The sequence below is a fragment of the Panthera uncia genome, chromosome F2 (genome assembly GCF_023721935.1).
Source record: "Panthera uncia isolate 11264 chromosome F2, Puncia_PCG_1.0, whole genome shotgun sequence".
In the NCBI taxonomy this organism is placed as follows: domain Eukaryota; kingdom Metazoa; phylum Chordata; class Mammalia; order Carnivora; family Felidae; genus Panthera; species Panthera uncia.
In genome coordinates, this window is record NC_064812.1 from 68,483,752 (window position 1) to 68,506,210 (window position 22,459).

Consider the following 22,459-nt stretch of genomic DNA (forward strand, 5'->3'; position numbering starts at 1 on the left):
GGGGGAAAAAAGGACTCTCAAAGATTAAAAACAAATAGTTTTAAATAAATGAAAACCAAATGCACTTCTTCCAGATAAAATGAAAATTTCAAACCCAATTTTATCAAAACAAAAATGTGCTGGTATTTTTATTTTAAAATATTCGTTATAAAATTGCAGGGTTTGGGGGAGGGGAGCGAGGAGGTGGGTAGGAAGAGGATTATTTCTAAGAGTCAGATCCTCTGGCACAATTTAAAAATATCATTTCTACAAAAATCTGATTTATAAACTCTGCAGACACAAATTGATCATTTACAGCCAACTTTATTTTAAACAGTTAATGTATCCAAAAACTTACATGCAAAGATCAAACAAATCTGGAATCTATGCCAAATAATAGAGGAATTTTAGAATACCTATCTATATGATGGAATCCAATTTAGCAGTTACATTCTGTACTTTCATTAAGAAACAATAAAAGAAGGGTGGCCTGGGTGGCTCAGTTAAGTGTCCAACTTTGGCCCAGGTCATGATCTCAAGGTTCATGAGTTTGAGCCCTATGTCGGGCTCAGTGCTGACAGCCTGGAGCCTGCTTCTGATTCTGTGTCTCCTTCTCTGTGCTCCTTCCTCGCTGATGCTCTCTCTCTCTCAAAAATAAACATTAAAAATTAAAAAAAAAAAAAGAAATGCTCACACTATGAGAAGAAAAAAATGACAAGATTATACCTATGGCATGATCCAAATTTGCTTTTTGTTTTGTCTTGCTCATTTTGAAAAAAAATCAAAACAAAATCCTTACTGTGGTTTCTAAATGGTGGGATAATAGGTGCCGCTTTTTAGACTCTAATTTCTGAATTTTACCCAATAAACTATCACCTTCCTAATCAGAATTTTAATTTAGAAATAGTGAGTTCCTGCAATTTTTTCCAGAATTACTGCAATTAAATCAATGTTTACTTGTGAATAGTAACTAATGATTCATTTAATGATTTGCCATAAAAGAAAACACCAAATTCTATTTAAAGAAAAAAACCTCAAACTTGTTACTAGCCAATGTAAAAAACAAACATTTTAAGGATTTATTTTAAAATTGGTTTAAGCCAAAAACATGTCTGATAATAGATTTTCACCCTTTGGTTTAGGTATGATTTTTTAAAGCATTGAACAGACCTCTGAATGTATAGAATTAAGCAAAATGCAAGAATTAAGCTAATACCTAATCAGGACAACTAGAAGTCACCATGCGAGGATGAATACCATTCTGAAGGCTGACTGTTCACTTAATTTACATAGGCATTCTTATTCAAAGTTCCTAGAGCAAAGTATTTAGCTTTTTTTGTTGTTGTTACTCTCTTCCACTCAAGAAAGTATTTCCACCACTTCTCTACCACTTAAGAAAGTGTATCAATATAAACGTGTGACAGTAACATCATAGATACTACCTGGTATTCACATGACATTCTTTTAAGGGCCTATCATTGGCAATTGACATATTTTATTATTATGAAGTTACTTGTGACACACTTCGCAACTGTCAAAATTGTCCTCTATGAGAAACTTAATATTTTGTCTTCTGCAATGATGCCAATAAAACGGATATAAAAATAAGAGAGGGGTGCTGGGTGGCTCAGTTGGTTAACCTTCTGACTCTGGATTTCTGCTCAGGTCATGGTCTCACAGTTCATGAGTTTGAGTCCCGCATTGGCCCCTGCAGAGCCTGCTTGGGATATTCTATCTCTCTCTCTCTCTCTCTCTCTCTCTCTCTGTGCCCTTACCCTGCTCATTCTCTCTCTCGAAACAAACATTAAAAAAAAAGTAACTTTGTGCCCTTACCCTGCTCATTCTCTCTCTCGAAACAAACATTAAAAAAAAAGTAACTTAAGACAAACAAAAGTTGCATTGAAATTACTAATTATGACACAGATTTATTGAGTATTTCCAGCAATGCTTGGTCTTAAAGACAAAAAAACAATTCTGTCACTTAGTACGATTTAAAGAAAAAACAATGACTCTTAAAATATACTTGATATAAGTATATTTTAACTACATTCAGAACGGGAAATAAATGGGCTACTGTTGACTAATTTAGTTGAGTATATTCTTCAACTGTATTAGCTAATTATTACCTATATAATGCTCAGAATATTAGTATGAAGGAAATGAAGAACATCTTTGAAACCACAACAGTACTGGCATCGTCATACAGACCAACACTGGAAATACTGGCTGCTATATTTAATACTAGAGAAATTTTCAGGAAAGCTCAAAATCACCAACAATGGTTTGCAAAGAAAAACTTCTTGAAAAAATTAGTAATGATTATTAAACTTACTAGCCATGAAGATCACACACACTCACGTGTGTATAATCTGATCACTAAATTATTTATTAAAAATAAAAGCACTCATAGGGCTTCACACTGACAAGGACGTCCCCGTGACATAAAACTCCAAAACGCTTAATAAAAATGAACAGGTCAGCCAATATAACATGCATAATAGATTAAAATATTTTTTAAGTTATCTTTTTTCAGCTTAAAGTTACTAAAACTATCCTTTTATTTATTAGTTTATTATTTACTTCACCCAAGCACTTATTGAATGCCTGCTTCTGAAAAACACAGATACATTCATTCTAAAAGAAAACCTACAGTTAAAAAGACATAAAATACAGGGGAGTGAATAAATTCCATATTAGGGAAGAAAACTAGAGTGTGCTGAATAGGGAGGTAATCAGTTTCAAAGTCTTAATTTAGAATGTTGGCATTAAATGTGGACTCAGTAAGTCCTTACCTATTGTGGGAGTGGAAAATCAGACCAGATAGAAAGTTTTTAAAGTTGAACTCTTCATAATCAAATTTTTGCAAAATGACACCTCTAACTTATGTTGAATATTATTTCACCATCACAGATAAGAAATTTCACACAGTTACATACCAAGTTCCTAACTTATCTGTAACCATAATAATTCAGAGGTTAGCAAACTAAAGGCCAAAGGGTAAATAGGCTGCTAGCTTAGGGGTTTTTTCAGAGTGCAGAGCATAGAGTGGATCTGATCCCTGGGCTATAGTTTGTCCACCCTGTTTTAACTGATGGTCTCATCTGTACTCATTCCTAAAAAACCAGCCAATTTTCTTTGGAGACTGGGGAAACAAATTTTGCCAACTCTGTTACCTGTGGGGCTGGAACAGGCCCAAACACTTTTGGGTGTGGGGGCTTTTATTAGAGATCTTTTCCATTGTTTTTTTAATTGTAATTTTTACTACTTCACCTCTCAATTACAGACTTTGTAAAAACGGCAAGTTTAAATTACTTTAAAATGCGTTCGGTTAGTCATGAGGGCTACCAAACAGACAGCTCTGGCTAATAAGCAGGCGCACTGCTGTCCCCGATCTGATTATAGAGCTGTCCAGTGTTATTTCCACCACCTACACTTCATCAGTATAGTGGGTAACTGGCCTGCTTTCTGCAGTTTATCAAACAACACTAACCATTTATTTTTCCAATTCTTTCAGCAGTTTTAGCCCCATGAAAGTACTTAATCAGATTCTAAAGGCAAGGCTTCATTTTGGGTTCTAGTAAGAACAAAACTATAGAGGGGCACCTGGGTGGCTCCGTCGGTTAAGCATCCGACTTCGACTCAGGCCACGATCTCACAATTTGTGGGTTTGAGCCTCACGTCGGGCTCCATGCTGACAGCTCAGAGTCTGGATCCTGCTTCGGATTCTGTATCTCCCTCTTTCTCTGCCCCTCCCCTGCTCACACTCTGTCTCTCTCAAAAATAAACATTAAAATTAAAAAGAAAAAGAAAAAGAAAAAGAAAAAAAAAAAGAAAAAGAAAAAAAAAGAAAAAGAAAAACTATAGGAAACTTTCAGAGTTTAAAAGATATGGTCAACACATTTTGAATTAGTAGAGCTTCAATAGTAATATTAAAAAAGATGTTCTGCTAAATTTAAGGTAAGTTTTTAATTGCTAGCTAAGTGGAATATCAATTAGAGGAATGTACCTTGGTAGTGAAGAGGAACAAAAGTTCCACTTACTGATGATGGAAAAAAACAACTCAAAACTTACTTTCACCTTTTACTTCAAACCTGGTTATAATGAGACATAATCAATTGAACAGTTTATGTTCAAATAATCACTTGAATAGTTTATTCATTATTTGTAAATTGGTCAGTTATAGTGAAATTTTACTATATTCTTTGATAAAGATATGCAATCTTTAAACCAAATGATGTTGAAATGTTTGATGTTTCCCTCACTATCAAAAAACTATTTGGAAGGGGAAAAATAACAATAGGTAAATACAGGTGATGGCACAATCATTGGATATAACAAAAGATACTTATAAGAAGAGATCCACAGACCCTTTACCCAGAGCATAAACTTAGAAACACAATCTGGGGAGGCCATTTAACCTAAGGTTGAAGTGAAATCATGAGGTATCTGAACTCGAATCACAAACCAGGTACTCATCGGCTATGTGAAAGTAGCCAAGTTACTTAAACTGAATTTTTTTCTCATCTACTAAAAGGAAATAAAGATACAGTGTCTAAAACACATTAAGTATTCAATCAACGACAGTTACATTTGTGACTACAACTTACCCCTTTAAAATGTAAATTAATCACCAAACACATGATATAATTTCAGACCTAGTCCATATCTTAAGAGTATAAACTGCTGTTGGGATGTAATAGCTAAGGACACAGACTCAATTCTTTAATCTTTTACTTTCTGTGTCAGTGATCTCTCAGATCATATTTCTCTAACCCTGACTCTTTGGTGGTGAAATGGGAGTAACACCTGCTGGTCTTATCAGTTGTAAAGATTTTTAAAATCTACTCTGTTAACTACAAAGAGCTATATGGATATAAAGTATGGGAGCTTAAGCCTTTTACCTTTAGTTTTGTGGGTTTTTTTTTTTTTTTTAAATCTGGAAACTAAAATACAGAAAAGATGAAAAGATCTTCCTTAAAATTTTTAAATCATTTCTAATTATTATTCCTTAGCCTTATGAAATAGATCAATTGTTCTTCTAGTATCTCTAAGAAAATCTGAACAAGAGGTTCAAGATCACTGCTCTGACTTGAGACATTTTAATACAACTCAATTATAACCAGTCTTTCACTTATAGCAACCTAAGATCCATTTTAACTTTCCTTCCAAGAAAGAAGACTATAAATGTCTCATAAGTTCAATTAAAATGGAAAAGGCACAATTCACCAATAAAAGTACTTCTGTAAGGAGAAAAACAAAAACTTTTCCATTAAGAACCTGAGGTACTTCAAACTCCAGAAATCACTTCTGAATTAAAAAGTTATGTGAAGGGGCACCTGGGTGGCTCGGTTGGTTAAGCGTCTGACTCCTGATTTTGGCTCAGGTCATGACCTCGAGGGTCATGTCTAGTACACTTTTAATGCTTATGTGTATTTTCTCCTAATACTTTAAAAAATATTATTGTGCTTTTCAAAAAGTATACTCTACACATATCTAATCATAAGGATGTCACAAAAAATGTTTTATACATGGTACCCAGTTAACCTAAATATTTCATCAACTGTAATTCTTTGTTCCTTAATTCTAGCAGATAACCCAATCCGTTCATTCAATACTTTAATGCCTACTATGTGCTAGATACAATGCCAGTCATTGGAGACACAACATGAACATGGTCTCTGACCTGGACCACTTCCCAGGTCTAGTGAGGAAGACACATGTACACTACAACTTGACAGGTACTATAATGGAAGTACAACCAAAGCAAAACTTTCTGGGAGAATGAGAAAAGAATCATGAAGGGATAGACATAAGTCTGTGTATGTCTGTGTATAAATCATAAACACAAATACAAAACAGATCATAAAGGAAGATATTCAGAAAATACTTTTTCAGAAAATAATGAGTCCTATTTCCCCAAGCATATTAGATGGAGAAAGTTGACCAAAGATGAGGGAAATGGAGCAATTTTAAGGCCATTCATATAATAAACGTATCCACTGTTGTGAAGCTGTGGTTACTCTTTAACATGACAGTGCCACAATCAGACTCGGGACTTTAAGAGGACTGCTGAGTGGCAATATAGAATTATTAGTTAGAAAATCATTCCAACAGGCAGAGATAATGCAAACTTTAAGGGCAGTTTTCAGAATAACAAAATTCAAAATATTTTTTACTTTCTTACTCTCCATGCCACTTCTCTGATAAACATGCTTAGGAATTTATTTCCCCATATATACAAGCAGACAAGCTCAAACTTCATTTTTCCAACTTATTCTTCAAATTTGTATGCATAAATTCCATGGCATCTGTAACAGTACCAGTTAAACCTGAATTTTCCAATCAACTTAATCATCAGAGTATTCTGAGGAACTTTAGAAGACTAATTTTAAGACCTGAAGGACGAACATTTACTTTCTAAATTACTATAAAAATTATCCCTTAAGAAACTGAGCACTAGAAAACAGAATACTCTACCACAGAAGGCCAACAACCTGTGTTAAAGTATCCCTAGGTTTGATACGAATTAGATCTAAGTATACAAAACAATTTAAATCATTAGCCAAAAACATTAACCACTTTTCCAGATAAAAGATTCATTTTTGTTATTTATAATACTAAAGCCAGATGAAGGCATTTAATTTTAAAGATATATTACACATCTAACTGCAAAAATTTTTAATTAAACAATTACTCAGCTAGATCAGTGCAAGGAAATATAAATGCTTGCATAACTGTAATCTGTGAATAATTACTTGAGATATTTCACCAACAATTCTAGTTTTCACAAACCTGCTTTAAAAGGTCCATTTTTAAAAATTTTCTTTTACCTAGGTGTTATTATGAGTAACTTGAATTCTTGTACTCCTAAGATTAAATTGTGAAACTCCTAAGATTTCAGGTAATTTTCAATTTTTATCTCCAATAAACCCCGTTTTCAACATTCCAGTGTTAGTACTCTTTAAAAGGTAAATGTGTGCCCTGATTACAGATAATTATTTTTAGTATTACAGAAACATAATTGCTAAAACCTGTTCACTAGTACTGACTAGGAGAGGGAGGATAATACACCCTTACTGGCATCAAATTTTAAAACTTCTCTTTAAACAGCATATGAGGGGCGCCTGGGTGGCTCAGTCGGTTAAGCGGCCGACTTGGGCTCAGGTCATGATCTCACAGCCCATGAGTTCGAGCCCCGCGTCGGGCTCTGTGCTGACAGCTCAGAGCCTGGAGCCTGTTTCAGATTCTGTGTCTCCCTCTCTCTCACCCTCCCCCGTTCATGCTCTGTCTCTCTCTGTCTCAAAAATAAATAAATGTTAAAAAAAAAAATTTATAAAAAAAATAAACAGCGTATGAATATACGTTCAAATTATAGTAACAATTTAATATAAAACCTAAAACCTTCTATTTAAACACCACAAAACAAACCTTTGTAGGTATTTTTATCCCAACATAAGGAAACTTTTATGAGACAAACTTAAAATTGGGTTCACTACATAAATACCTTTAATTCTTAAAAAAATAATGGTTTTCTGAAGCTTTGAAAGTTTTTTTTTTACAAGTCCAATTTTATGCAGAATTCCAATATATAAAACAGACAAAAGAAGGAAGGGCACAGCTCTGGTTGCTGCATGGGTGGGATCACGGGTGCCCTTCCCTGGTTTTCCCTAGGCAGACCTGAAGCACCTCTGTGGAATGCCAAAAAAACCAATCCTCTAAGCCCCTGTGACAAATAAATTATACAAGATCTGTTACTAAGTAAAACAAGAGGATTCTTACTGGTTGTAATTTTCATACATTTAACTTCCATTAAAACACCTTGAAAACAGAGGCTGAACAAGTCAGTCAGAGGATCTTCATAACTGCATCCTTGCTTTAGAAAATCATTTTATTATAGTCGAGTATGAAATCAAGTAGCAAAAAAAATTCAAATATTTAAAATTTAAAATATCAAAAATTTATCTGATCACGAAGACCTTTTTGAGAAAATATCTACTATACCTCATAGTATCAGAATTTCTCAAAATAAGTTGGCAAACTCAAAAAAAGTTGGAAACACTGCCCTAAGAGATGTTAACCGAGATTACTGTATGGGCCCAAATATAATAGAATATCGTATATATTTCTTTTAAGCCTTGCACTACAATTCAAAACAAAGATCTTCTATTTTCCGGTGATAGCATTCTTTGACAACCTTCAGGTGGAAAGTAAATGTCTGTTATTGAGATCAGAAAGTTAGATTATTTAAGTATGGAATGAATTTTTTCATTCTTTTATGAGCAGCCAAACTTTCATAGATTTTATCACCCATTTTTATTTTCTCATTTATTTACTTCTTCCCAACATAAGCTAGGAATGTAGATCAACAGATAGGAGGGGGTGGTTAACAAGAAATGACCAAGAGGTAGATCAGATTGAACATAACCATGGCGCTCCACAGTCCTGAAAATAATCCTACATACTACAAATTGGGAACTACTTCTTTTCAAATTTTCCCTACAACTGTAAAGGTCTGCAATAATATTTGGTTCCTTATTCTTTTACAATGTAAACAAAATCTAGAGGTTAAGATTTCAAGGTACATTTTTCATCTACTGTTTTTTAAGCAAAACAACAAAAGCAGTCTTCATTCCAGAATATTCTCTCCCAAGACACTAGTTAACAATGAAAGTTTCTTTTTTAAATTTGTTGCTAGTGAGGACATATTTTTATTAATAAACAAATGGATGCAGATATGGTATACAGAGACCAAAGAATACTCTTGTTTTTCAATGCTGAAATCTAAATTATACCTGTTTACAAATTCATAGGATTATCTGTGAAAAATCCAAACATAAAAGAACCTCAAGAGTCACCAGTTATTTGATTTTATGAAATTCTCCAAGCCTATAACATAGAAGGTGAGCATGTTTATAAAGTCTTCTATTCCCTACGTTACCTAGTTGTATTAAAACTTTAATTACCAACAAAACTCAAATTGGAAAAGAAAACAATGTATTAACCAAAAATTTCAGGCATAAACTAGTCCTTTCCCACAAATGTGTAGCTAATTAAATCTTGTAATTTGCTTTGGCTATAAAGACACGGCAGCGACATTAGAAGGTTAAATTCTCTCAACGTTCAAAAAAAAATCTAACCACACCGCATACAAATAATGTCCATCTTCAAATCTTTGTATTTCGCACTCTAGTTTCAGCCAGGTAGAATTTCTAAAGAATTCTCCTGTACCACAAAGCTGCAACTGCTATTCGCTATTATGCAGGCACACTAGATTAATACATGTTATGGTTAGCCTCATTCAATTAAGACATCTATTTGAAAAATCAATTAATACTAATGTAAGTTTAATTTCCTAAATATGGGACTGTCAGACTTACCTGATTTGTCTGGCTACTTAAGTATGGCTCAAAATCATCATCATTTACAGCATCTTTTTGATGAATCGAACCGTTTTGTACTGAAACTAAAAAATATGTTTATATTAGATGTGTGGTAATTACCTTTATGAAACTGACAGAATAACCTAAAATTTTCAGTATTTTTCAACCAACTCAGAAAGTTATCCTGAGTTGTTCTTTTCATTAAAAAATCCTCTTAGAAATTTAACTTGATTTAGATACAAATATTTATGTGTCACCAAAAACTTACAAAGCTTGTATATACCCAAGATTACATAAACTATATACACCTCCCATTACCAAAAACATAATGTAAACACCCCAATATCAACATGGTAGTAAGCAATTAAATTGTTGGAAAGGTTCCCTAATATCATATTTGAATCTAAAATAACTTCAAATAGTGTTGTAGATCATAGAATCCTGAATGTTCTCTACCTTTGTTGGATCTTTATATTAGTCCAATAAAGGCAAATAAAGAACGAAATTAACTTTCTTTGTAAGTAAAGTCAGAGTAAATGTCTTAAAGAAAGTGGCTAAAGTTCACTGAAGCAGTTATCACAATGAATAAATTATAAAAAAATCTAAAGAAAAGGGGTCTTAATTCTAAACCAAAATATTATAAAGACTTTCACTTGGAAGCACAAATAAAGTTAAGACACTAAAGAGAACCATGGTTGTTCTTCCAACACATCAGAAAACCAGAGAATAGTTTATAATGCCTTATTTGTTCAAAGATCATTTCCAAAAATGCTCTATAAAACTGTCATTCTGACTGCTGTCTCAGAGGGCTTTTGAATACAGACTAGAAGAAGGTTCTGGGTTCCAATCCCAACTCTAACACTGAGAAGCTGAGTGATATCTAGTTAGTGACTCAGCCTCTCTAACTCTGTCTCTCTATACAAAGAGGTTATTATTAGTACCTACCTCATTGATCTGAGGATTCAATGACAGTATTCAATAATCTTGGATATTATTTGACATAAAATATTACAAGATCCAAATAAGACTAAAAATTCTTTAGGACCACATAAACAGAAGTTTTACAAGGCTAAAACTTGATATAATGACACTCTCTAAATATACTATTCTACTTCTGAAACACATGCGAGATGAAAAAAGCTGAAAGTTTCTAACAGATGTTGACTAATCCCTCAGAAACAACAACAAAAAAAACCCTGCAGTATGTGAAAATTTACTGCTTAAAAATACAGTGTCACAAAGTATTATAAATTAAACCTGGGGGTACGGATTTAAGTTGTGTGTTTCTCTATAGCATCATTACATTTTGATTTACCCTAATTTTTCCAAAGAGTTTAGATAACCAAAAATGTAGTATTATAAGCTGACAGTGGCACGGGAGCAAAGATAGGTGAAATACCTTAGTTCTTTGCCACCCACTGAGTAGGGATGATCACTCAAAGAAATGATACTACTCTGTGAAGCCTTCAAAGTAGACCTCTTATGATGCTACATTGCCCTCAAATATCAAAAGAGCAACATGAAGGTCACCTTGATCCTGGCTCCACCGGGGTGGTTTAACTGTATTTGGTAAGGATTGCATTAGAGCCAAGGTTGAACTAAATATGCTCCCTAGAATTTAAACAGGTTAACAGCCACTAAAACCAAAAATAAAGAGGTGGTACCTTAGGTTATTTCTGCTGGGCTAATCATTTCAGCCCACAGGATTCTAACATACCTGTTCTCCTTTACCACCCCTTCATCGAAGGGGTCTGTCTAGTCTCTCTTGAAAAAAAATCTTCACTACACTATTGGACTATTACACTAGTACGTACTATTATCTGACACAGCTACCCATTTCAAAATTACAACTATCTATTTCTTATATTCATTAGATTCTCAGAAATTTAGCCCATACTGCTCATATAGTAAACAAAAAAAAAAGTACCCCCTTAAAATCCATCTAAATGTATATTACAGTGCTATTCTTACTCATTTCCTCTGTTCTATTCTTTCTCTTCTAAGATGCTGAGACTAAGAACAAAATATTCTCATGTACTAAGTAAATATACAGTCTGTGCGTAAGTGATGCATGAATATGTCTAAAAAGTCCTAAAAGATTATTCAAGGAGTACGTCAATCTAAGGAAAAAAATATTTAATCAAAAGTACTGCACAAATACTGACAAGCGATTTGCATTAAATTAGAATCTGAATAGGCTAGCCCTTGAGTTTCAAAACCATACCTTTCCTTAAGAAATTCAGCTGTCTTAAAGACTGTAGTTTTTGAACATTACTTAATGACAAACTAATGTCTTGGAACCTGAAAGCCATTAAATAGTAAAGAAATCCAAGCCAGTTCCATAGTCTGTACAAGTTCTTCAGGGAAAAAAGAACAGATGACTTACATGATTCTTCGCCTGTTTCCTCTGCTCTATGAAGCAGAGTCAAATCAAGATAGAACATGGGCCTTAGGAGCCAGGTGATTCTTTGCTCTGGTCCTGACTACATCAAGTTAGGAAAGTCAACAGATCTGTGCATCATGTTTTCCCACCTACAAAAACAGCGACAATACCATATACCCTCTATCTCCTTACAGGAATGTTTTGAGGATTAATAATAAAATGAAGCCTAAAATGACAATAAAGTGCTTAGCAATCATTTCCAGAGGGAGTGTGGGGAGAGGACACAAAAGAATACTGCATTTTCTACTACTTTTCTGAAACACTAAATAACAGCCAAATTCAACCTAATTCTTTTAACCTGCAGTTGTACCAAGCAATTCTGTCCCTCTGTTGGAAAGGGATGGGGGAGAGAGGAGGGCAAAGATAAACTCCTTTCCATGTACTGGTCTATTTTTACACTTAAGGCACAGGAGAAAGTTGGTAGCAAGACTACTAGGAGTATGGGATCTGACACTTTTATCTGTGGTGCCTGCGGGAAAAGGAGAGGTTCCCTTGTATCCTAGCAAACAAAACTTCTACTTATTAATAAATAACAGTGATATAATATCAATTTTAAATTACAGACCGATATAAGTAAATAAATAAAGGACCAATAGTTAACTAGCCTTAAATTTCTACAAAGCTTCAGTACTACCCTAGCCACGTATAATAAAAGAGTTCTAATATTTAATATAAAGAAAATCTATTAACTAAAAAGAACTCAAACTTCCAAAAAAAGTACACCCAGAATTACAACGTATACTATGAAAGCATTTTTGCCTTACAAAGAGATTGATACAGAATTCCTTTCACATTTTAGCTGTTAGTGCATATCCTTAAGGATATGCAGGGAAAAAAGCCTTAGAAAATCAAAAACACTGCAGACAGGTGTTAGGCTAACACTGTCAAATGAAGATAATTCAGAAAAGAAATACAGCATCTCTGAAATTATATTAAGTCAACTGAAGAGGATTCTGCTTTCAGAACTCTGACAACTCCTCAGCAACATATATTTTTTCTGTTTGAGAAGTTCTGAATTCAAGTTTAGTACTCATATTCTTAAACCACTCAGGCTGTAGTTCAAGAAAAATAACTTTGCTTTCTGCTTCACAAAAGTAAACAGAATAACTGTAAAACACTTTTACTAGCTTGAAAACCAAGTCAGCTAAGGCACAGGAGTTTTTCTCAAACACACACATAGCTACTTGTATCAGTTCACTGGAGTGCTGCCTTCGCCTTGTAATTCTCCCTGCAGGGGCATAAAAATACAAGTAATGTATATGTGTATTTGTGCACTTGCGGCATGTACCATTTTAAAGCATCTTAAATGATTACCAATACTTTTAGGCCAGTAGAGTTTTTCCCTCCTGCCATGTCTTAGAAAAAGTCTCCCTGCACCTTAAAAATAGATGAGGTGAGGCAGGTGAAAAGAAATCCAGCAAATAAAATGGCCACCAGAGCAGTGGACTCCCGTCCGTAATTGTCATTCCTCATAACATACAATAGGATTTACAGCTAGAATTACCACTTTCGTTTTATAGATAGAAGGGGAAAGTCTGACCAAAAGGTGCAATGTGTTCAAGCTCACTTGGCAAGTCAGTAGCCACAGGAAGTATTAGAACACAGGTCTCCTAGTGATCCCAGTCCATTGTTCTATCCATGGATAAAACTATGAACGGGACAATAAGGGTGAAAAAAAGAAAATTTCTTAGAATAAAGAGCTATCCAAATAAATACTTTTGTGTGTCTAAATACATCTAAAAGAGGTTACACGGATGGATCAAAAAAATTTTAATAACCAAAAAATATTTATAGTCAATATGCAATAGTGTCATAGGTAATTTACAACTATAACATCAAAGATACCACCTAAGTGAAATGACTATATCACAGATTAGTTCAGTAATGGCTTACAATGCTGTAGATGCTTTATGTTGTTTTGTTAAACAAGTATGTACTTCATTGAACTTGCATACTTACCTTAGAGCAGGTAACACAAAACACTTAGCATTTCAAATAGCCTTGCAAAGTGCCACCTCCCCACAGATCTAGGATAAAATAATTTATGCTAGGCAATAATGACCACAGATTTCATATATCTCCAAGTCTATATACTTCCTCATGAGCAGACTAGCAAAAAAAAAAAAAATTAATGGATCATTCTTTTCAAATTTACAAATGAATATTTTAAAACATTTAAAATAAACAACATCGAATTGAAGTTTATGCTTACAACAGAAAATAATTCTAAAATTAAAATTTTACCTCTAAAAATTAAAAACTGAAATTTCTAAATACGTACATACTCCCCCAAAATACATCCTTAATCAAAAGAAATTCATGGTAAATCCATGGTATCTGATACAGTGCCATTCATCTGGTATGTACAAATTCTCAAATAAAATGCACTACAACTCAAAGAAAATTAACTGAGCTGAGTACTCAAAACCTATTATTTTCGAATTTGCAAAGGCAAATAAAAACGCTAAGAGTATAAAGAACACCAATAAAGACTGTGAACTTGTATCTCAAAAGCTACTGTACATCTTATTTTTTAGGTAATACCATACTACTGAAATAAAAAACAGGAAACATAATTCTATTTAGTCTGATATCAGGCCCTATTACAAAATGTTATAAATATGTAATTCACTGTAATGTTAATTGGCACTGTCCCAAGAAAGCAGTTATTGTTCTATACTTACTAATGTCACATGATTAATGTCATAATGTTTCAGTCAGTTGACTGTATTTTCCATATTAAGAGGCACAAAATACACTTATTTTTTTTAATGCTTTACTTTCAATAGTACTTTTTTTTTTTCAAAGACTAAATCATATCACCGTAGCAGAAACCTCACAAACTATTTCCTTCTCAGTCCTTTCTAAAATACCAGCCTGAGTCACACCTTGCCACCAGGACTGCGCCTGTTCAGTTTTGATCTCTCTGGTGTTACTGCCTCATTGCAACTGACTTCAGTAGAACCAGTGATTAACAGTACAATTTTCACTAACGTGACATGGAATACAACTTGAGTTGCATTCTCCAGTGTAACCTAGCAATGTCGAACAACATGTCCACTTATCTGCACACATTTGTAGAAATTTTTGTGGCAGAAGTTACACAATACAGATAAATTGCAAAATTAAAGACATGTCACCACATTCCTAGTCCCTCCTTAACTGAGATACAACTAAGAAAACTGTTTCTCCTGCCACTCTGGTTTCTATGAAAGTGGCTTCAAAGCAAGGGAACCACAGAAGTTTGGGACAGCATTTCGCTGCTTTAGCCATGATGAATATTTCTCTAAACCTACATTTCAAAACACACAAACCAACCAACCCCCCAAAATGGTGCAAAAAGGCCCTCTCAAAGTTTAGAAGTCACATCGAACCAACATTAAGAAATAAGAGAAAAATATTCAAACTCACCTTTATTTCCTTGCCCTTTAGGTCTCTGCGCAGCAAGACGGAAGGTGTGATAATGAGAAGAAAAAAGAGAGAGAAAGTGTGTTAATCAAAGACATTATCAAAGACAAGTTATTTTCAACAATCCGCGTAGGAGGAAAACCCACCACATCCTCCATAGCCTCCAATTTCCCAACCACCCCCGGTCTTTAAACCTCCCACCCGCCACTCAAAACCCGTCTCCCAGACCTCGCCTGGTCTCAGCCCCACGTCGGCCGCCCTCAGCTGTGCCCTAAGGCCCCCTAGGAGCGGTCCTTCCCCCACCCACCGCGGCCCCGCGGCCTCCCGCCTCGGCCGCAGGCTCGGGGGCAGGGCGCACGCCCCGGCCCGGGCGGCAAGACCGCAGCAACTTGAGCCCAGAGCACCGTTATGGGGCCGGCAGCGGCGGCGACGGGGAGGAGCCCGAGCCCCACGCGAGGGTGGAGCTCCGGGGCTCGGGCCTTCGCCGAGCCTGAGGCCTCTGCTCCCTCACCTGATCCACGCTAGTGGCTGACATTCTTCACCGCAACCCGAGAGCTGCTGCTGCCGCCGCTGCCGCCGCCGCCGCCGCCGCCGCCTGGGCCTCTCCCCGTGCACTCACAGCAGTTGGCTGCCGCCCTCGGCCGAGTGACTGATCCAGCCGCCGCCGCTGCCGCCGCTCGCCGAGAAGCCAGAAAGACGGCCTCGCGCTCGGGGGTCCGTGGAGGGGGCCCTTCTGCTCGGCGTGCAGGCTGCTCTTCCCCCTCTCGCTCTCCGCTCCTCGGGTCCACAATGGCGGACAGACTCCCTAGTCTCACTTCCGCTCCGAGCCTCCCTGACCTTCCGCTCTCCACTCTGACGTCCCTGCTCACCTCGCTCTTCCTCCCCCACCCACCCGCCCGCTACCGACCTTGGCTCCGCCTGCGCGTCGCCACGTCACCGGAGACGGGGACCGCGGGTCGGCCCCTGGACGCATGCGCCGGGGAGGCAGTGCGCCTGTGCGGCCGCGAGCGCCACCTTCCAGGGTCGCTTCTGCGGCTTCTTTTGGTCGGGCTCGCATGCTGCGGGGCGCGCGGCGGGCGGCTGTAGCGGGAAGCCGGCCGGGATGGGATGCCAGCGCACTCTGGGCAGGAAGTGCGGCTGCCAGGGATTGCGGAGCCGGGCCGGAGGCGCAGGGCCGGCGGCGCCCTCCTTATGACGGAGAGGACGTTGGTGGGTTGCAGCGTCGCAGCCACCGCCGCACCGCCCCGGGTGCGCGAGCAGCGGTGGCAGGGCCTCCGCCAGAGCCTCCTGAGGCCATCCACGGCCACGTGGGCGGCTGGGTGAGTCAACCACCCTCGGGACAGAGTTGCTGGGCCTTCCGCAAGAGTTCGCACGTGCAGCGAAAGTGGCCAGGTCAGAGCTCTGGGCACTAACACTTAAAAGCAAATAGGAGGTGCGCCGGCAAGGGTTGGTTCTCACCAAAACCCAGGCACGTGCTCAGAATAACTCACAATGCTTCCCTAACCTCTGGAGTCAAATTTACCACCCAATTCCTACACTTGTGTTCCCCTCCCCTAATGTTAAGTTGATTTTGTCGAAGAAGTTACCTCGGCAAAGGTACGCATAGTTATGCGAAGCTTTTCAGTCGAAAAGTTAATTTCAAAAGAAACTGGTAAAGTGACTCTTTTGCAAATTGGCAAAACGAAAGTAGCCGATTTGCAAGATTTTGAAACTTATGTTGAAATAATGTCTTTGCAATAAAGACAAAGATTTCTTGCCTAACAGATATAATGCGGACTCTAAAAAAAGAAATAATTTAGATTAGTAAATTCTTTCTTTATTTAAACGCCGTCAAGTAAGTGATAATTGAGAAAGTATGAAATTGTTGAATGATAGGATTCATTTTGTGTTTTACACTACGACGTATTTTAGAAGCACTGAGAAACAGAACTGGAACTTATCTTGAGAGTTTACTGCTTCTTGTAAATCACCAAGAGGCATTTTTCATATCAGGTCAGCTTCCCATGCTCTCTTATTTTGCCACAGGTCCCAGGGACTCAGGTGGAATTTCAGCTCAGGTTGATCACTCTTGCCACTTCCCAAGACTTCTCCCACCCTTCCAATTACTCTTCTCAATCTGCGGTGTACCCATTCTTCATTCCCATACAGAACTTTATGGCGTGCAAGAGTTTGCTGCTACATGCTATGAGGGGGGAAAGAATATACAAGAGGAAGCTTGTGAAATCTTACAGGCCTTGTCCTTAATTATCTTTGTTGAAAACAATGGCTTTGGAATCCAACCCACTGGAGTTTGAATTCTCACTGGGCTAGAATTAGTTGCATAACCTTGGGAAAGTTACTGAAACTTTCTAAGACTTAGTTTCCTAATAAATAAAGTAAGGTCAGATATGTACAATTCCTGGCAAAGAGTGAGCTTCCAACAAGCATGGCCAGTTTCAGATTCCTTTGCTAAACAATTACCAGAATGGTGGGAATAGCTTACGTTCATTGAGTGAATGTTCATTATATGTCAGGCACTGTAATTATTTAAATTACAGTTCTGTTGCAAAAACTAGCACACAGTAGGTTAAGAAACAGAATAACACAGCTGGTCACTGGGAGCCAGGATTTGAACACAGGCAGTCTGGCTCCAGAGCTTGTGCTCTAGCCACCATAAAATACCGCCTAATGACATGATGTTGCGTGAGCTTTCTGTTCTCTTTCTGCTCTTCAACAGTCTCCTTCCTTGCTTATTGTGCTTCCTAGCACTGAGGTCTGAACTTGCAGAATGGAGTGGTAACTACCATGAAATATAAGCCCATTTAATTTAGTATTAAATATTATTGTTTGAAGTACTTCAAGGGACTACCTTAAATCATCTCTTCCAGAAGTATGCAGATGAAATTTTCAAAAATTTTTGGAAAATGCTGCTCTAGAGTTTAGATTCTAGACAAAATTTGACTTTTCTACAGGGCTACCAGTATATATCAGGCTCTTGGTAAACAAAACACTATTCAAAGCTTGGAAAGGAGTGGGTAGGTTAGGGTTCAGCCCCCATTTACCCGTCGGCCATCCCGGTGCCTTATCCAGTAGACTTCTACTTCTCTATAACTCTAAGCGATGGCCCTGCATTTCTGCATGACTTTTTCTATCAGTTCAAATTAGGTTCAGCTGCAGGTGACATCAAGTCCAAAATAATAAGAACTTAAGCTAGAGGTCTGTTTTTCTCATATATATATATATACACACACACACACACACACACACGCACACACGCACACACATGCATATGTATGTGTGTAAATATATGTATATATATGTATGTGTGTATATATACATATGTGTGTGTGTGTATACATATAAATCTGGACATTGTCAGTCCAGGGCTTGGGCTGTTGTCACAGGGTTAGGTATCCAGACTCCTAGCCTGTTGGTCCACCGTCCTCACGATAACACTGTGATCCAAGATGGCTGCTCAACTTCCAGGCATCATATATTCCTACCAACAGAAAGCAAGGTGAAGAAAAGCATGTCTCTCTCCTTCATGGACATTTTGAGAAATTGCATTTCCTACTTCTGTCTACCTCCTACTATCTAGAACAGTCTTATGAAAACACCTAGTTGAAGGAAACTTGGAAAACATTCTGGGTAGCCATGTGTCAGAGAGTTTACTACCAAGGAAGAAGGGGATGGTAGGTCATGGGAGATAACTAGTTAATACCAAACTGTGTGCATAATTACCCAGATTGACTTCCTTAGCTCGTACTAGAGTGTTGATTTGAGGGTTACAAATAAATTTTAACTGAGTAGGCATTTGCGAGTACAGAAACACAAGAATAATAAGAATCAATTGTATTTAAAGTGACAAGTATAGGGGTGCCTGGGTGGCTCAGTCGGTTAAGCATCCACCTCTTTATTTCAGCTCAGGTCATGATCTCACAGTTAGGAGATTGAACCCTGTGTCGGGCTCTGCACTGACAGCACGGAGCTTGTTTGGGATTCTCTCTCTCTCTCTCTCTCTTTCAAAATAAATAAACTATACATATATATATATATATATATATATATATATATATAAAAACAAATAAATAAACTTATAAACAAATAAACATATATATATAAACAAAGTGACAAGTATAGTGATTGACACAGTGTAAATAATAATTAAGAGTTCCATTCCCTTGCAGGTACATACTATGATATTGACTTGTTAAAATTTTATATGAGTACTGTGGTTCTCTAAGTTAAATATATTAAAAAGCAATGTGCAGATTAAATATGTCATACGTAGTTGATTAAAAGTCTTGGTTGAATCATAGAATGTCAGATACAACTTTCTAGCCTATGAGAAAATCAGTTTTAGCTTAAATGTTTTAAAATTAGAACATTTTTCCAAAACACAAACAATCCAATTAAAAGATAGCCAGAGGACCAAAATAGACATTTTTCCAAAGGAGGTAAAGACATGTCCAACAGACGCATGAAAAGATGCTCGACGTCACTCATCAGGGAAATGCAAATCAAAACCACAATGAGATATCACCTTATACCTGTCAGAAGGGCTAAAATTGAAAAAAGGAGAAATAACTGTTGACAAGGTGTGGAGAAAAAGGAACCCTCATACACTGTTGGTGAGAATATAAATTGGGGTAGCCACTGTGGAAAACAGTATGGAAGTTGCTCAAAAATTTAAAAATAGAACTACCATATGATCCACTACTGGGTTTTTACCCAAAGAAAATGAAGACACTAATTCAAAAAGACATACACACCCCTGTATTTATTTTAACATTATTTACAATAGCCAAGATATAGAACTAACCTAAGTGTCCATCAATAGATAAATGCATAAAGAAGATGTGATACATACACACAAAAATACATGGGAATATTATGCAATTATTAAAAAAGGCTAGATCAGGCCATTTGCAACAACATGGATGGATCTAGAGGGTATAATGCTAAGTGAAATAAGTCAGACTGAGAAACACAAATCCGTGATTTCACTCATGTGGGATCTGAAAAAAAAAATGAATAAATGAAAAGAATCAGATCTATAAATACAGAGAACAAACTGGTGGTTGCCAGAGGGGAAGAGGGTAGAAGATGGGCAAAATGGGTGAAGGGGAGTGGTAGATACAGGCTTCCAGTAATGGAATGAACAAGTCAAAGGAATAAAAGGCACAGCATAAGGAATATAATCAATGATATTGTAGTAGCATTGTGTGATGATAGATGGTAGTTATGCTTGTAGGGATAGTAAGATGTATAAACTTGTTAAATCACTGTGTTGTATACCTGAAACTAATGTAACATTGCACATTAATTATACTTAAATTAAAAATTAAAAAAAATAAAACTACAACACTTTTGTCAATACTAAATCCACCATAAGCTCAAAGACTGACTACGTGTTATTAAAAGGGATTTGTACTTCCCGGAATTTCACATAGATATCAAATAAAAGATTTTAAAAGGAAAAAGATTCATTTTTAATGTGAAAATGTTGAAGAATTCCAGTTTTGCTTATAAGTGTTTTTTTAATTGGAAACTTCAAATGGAAAATTTTCATATTTCTGGTAAATCTAACAATTAAATTAGATTTGGATTGAAAAGAGTATAAAAGGACAATACTTGTAAATGTCATTCAAAAGTCAGAGTGGTACAGTCAAACTTCTGACTTCGACGCAGGTCATGATCTCATCATCCATGAGTTCGAGCCCACAGCTCTGTGCTAACAGCTCAGAGCCTGGAGCCTGATTTGGATTCTGTGTCTCCCTCTCTCTCTGCCCCTCCCCCACTCACTCTGTCTCTCTGTCTCTCTGTCTCTCAAAAATGAATAAAAAAAATTTTTTTTAATCAGAAATGTAACTGGGTTTTTAAAACAATGAATATGTTAATTAAATCTTGTTTAATAATATTGAGTGTATAAATCTCCTGAAACTGACCAAAGACCTCTTCTTTATAAAAATAATACTGTTTCTTATTGACAAATACTGAATGCTTTCTATGATTGTAGCACATTGTGAGGCATTTTGGGGGAAATGCAAAAAAGACATGAATCTTATACTCAAGAGAGCTTGTCTAGTTACAAAGATAAAATATGCCACAATAATACTTAGTTCAATAGTGATTTACAGTTTGTGATTTACATTCCTTTTTTCTTCTTTTTTTTTTTTTGGAGCGAGAACATGCACATGCGCAAGCAGGGGGAAGGGGTAGAGAGACAGAGAAAATCTCAAGCAGGCTCCACATTCAGCAGGGAGCCCGACCCACAGCTTGATCCCATGACCCTGGGATCATGACCTGATCTGAAGCCAACAGTCGGATGCTCATTCAACTGAGCCACCCAGGCACCCCTGTAATTTACATTCATATGTGGGGCATAACCTCAGTCCTCTGAGGTAGGATAGGTAGTATATAATTCATTTGCAAAAGAAGAAATTTAGACTTAAGTCGTAATAGTAAGTGATAAAATGATTCAGCTGGAATTAGAACATAGTTTTTCAGATGGTTACGCCAGTTTTCTGAACAAGTTTAAGGCGATTTTTTGGAAAGGCCTCTGCTTTTTCCAAAATAATAAAATTCACGAGCTGAGTGCCATTGGAGTATTATGAGAGCAGCAGATGTTAGGAAGTGAGCTTTGAGTGGGTAGCATTTACGTGGACAGTGAAGAGGAAAAATGTAGATGGTGGGAGCATGGAAGCAATAACTCATCACTGGTATAATGGAGAGGTGGAGAACAAGAACCCTGGAATTTGCTGACTTATAGAGAAGTACTGATTCTCTCCAACTGACCTTATAGGACTCTTGCTCCTTCATCTACCCCACCCCCAATAGTGCAATGGGACTAGACAAGAGAGTTCTCTCCCAGGCCAATGAGATGAGTTACCACTGATTTCAGCCCAGCAGGTTGCATGTGGAAATAAAGTAGCTGCCCCCCCCCCCCCAACTCCAAACCAAAGCGCTCACCTCTCCCTTATGGGGATGGCTGCTCACTGCTCTCAGCCTGCATTTGTGACAGTTTTAGAGAAGAAAAGGATCGGGTTCCTCAGGTATAAGATAGAGTAGGCTCAGTAGGCTACTCAGTAGGTTAAGTGGCTCAGTAGGTTAAGCGTCCAACTCTTGATTTAGACTCAGGTCATGATCTCACAGTTCGTGAGATCGAGCCCCGAGTTGGCCTCTGTGCTGACAGCATGGAGCCTGCTTGGGATTTTCTCCCTCCCTCTATCTCTCTCTCTGCCCTCCCCCACTTGTACCCTCTCTCTCT

General features: G+C 37.2%; 2 protein-coding genes across 6 annotated transcripts in view; one reads left to right on the top strand and one right to left on the bottom strand.

Moving 5' to 3' along the window:
- The window catches only part of YTHDF3 (YTH N6-methyladenosine RNA binding protein F3), a 40,013-nt gene extending 23,983 nt beyond the window's left edge, over positions 1-16,030 (bottom strand). For 2 of the 5 annotated variants that reach the window (XR_007458502.1, XM_049633346.1), the window contains exons 1-2: positions 11,746-15,978; positions 9,357-9,442 (exon numbers count right to left, since the gene is read on the bottom strand). Coding sequence is in view for 3 of the 5 variants with exons in the window: in XM_049633346.1 (XP_049489303.1) it covers positions 9,357-9,442; positions 11,746-11,803 (144 nt within the window). In the remaining 2 variants the exon portion in view is untranslated. Of the gene's footprint in view, positions 1-9,356; positions 9,443-11,745 lie in introns of all 5 variants that reach the window. The other 3 variants (XM_049633344.1, XM_049633345.1, XM_049633347.1) reach the window with 3 other exon arrangements.
- A 118-nt stretch (positions 16,031-16,148) lies between these two features.
- The window catches only part of LOC125924659 (uncharacterized), a 40,495-nt gene continuing 34,184 nt past the window's right edge, over positions 16,149-22,459 (top strand). Inside the window, exon 1 of the mRNA XM_049633351.1 lies at positions 16,149-16,602. Coding sequence (XP_049489308.1) covers positions 16,182-16,602 — 421 coding nt within the window. The 5' untranslated portion in view covers positions 16,149-16,181. The remainder of the gene's footprint in view (positions 16,603-22,459) is intronic.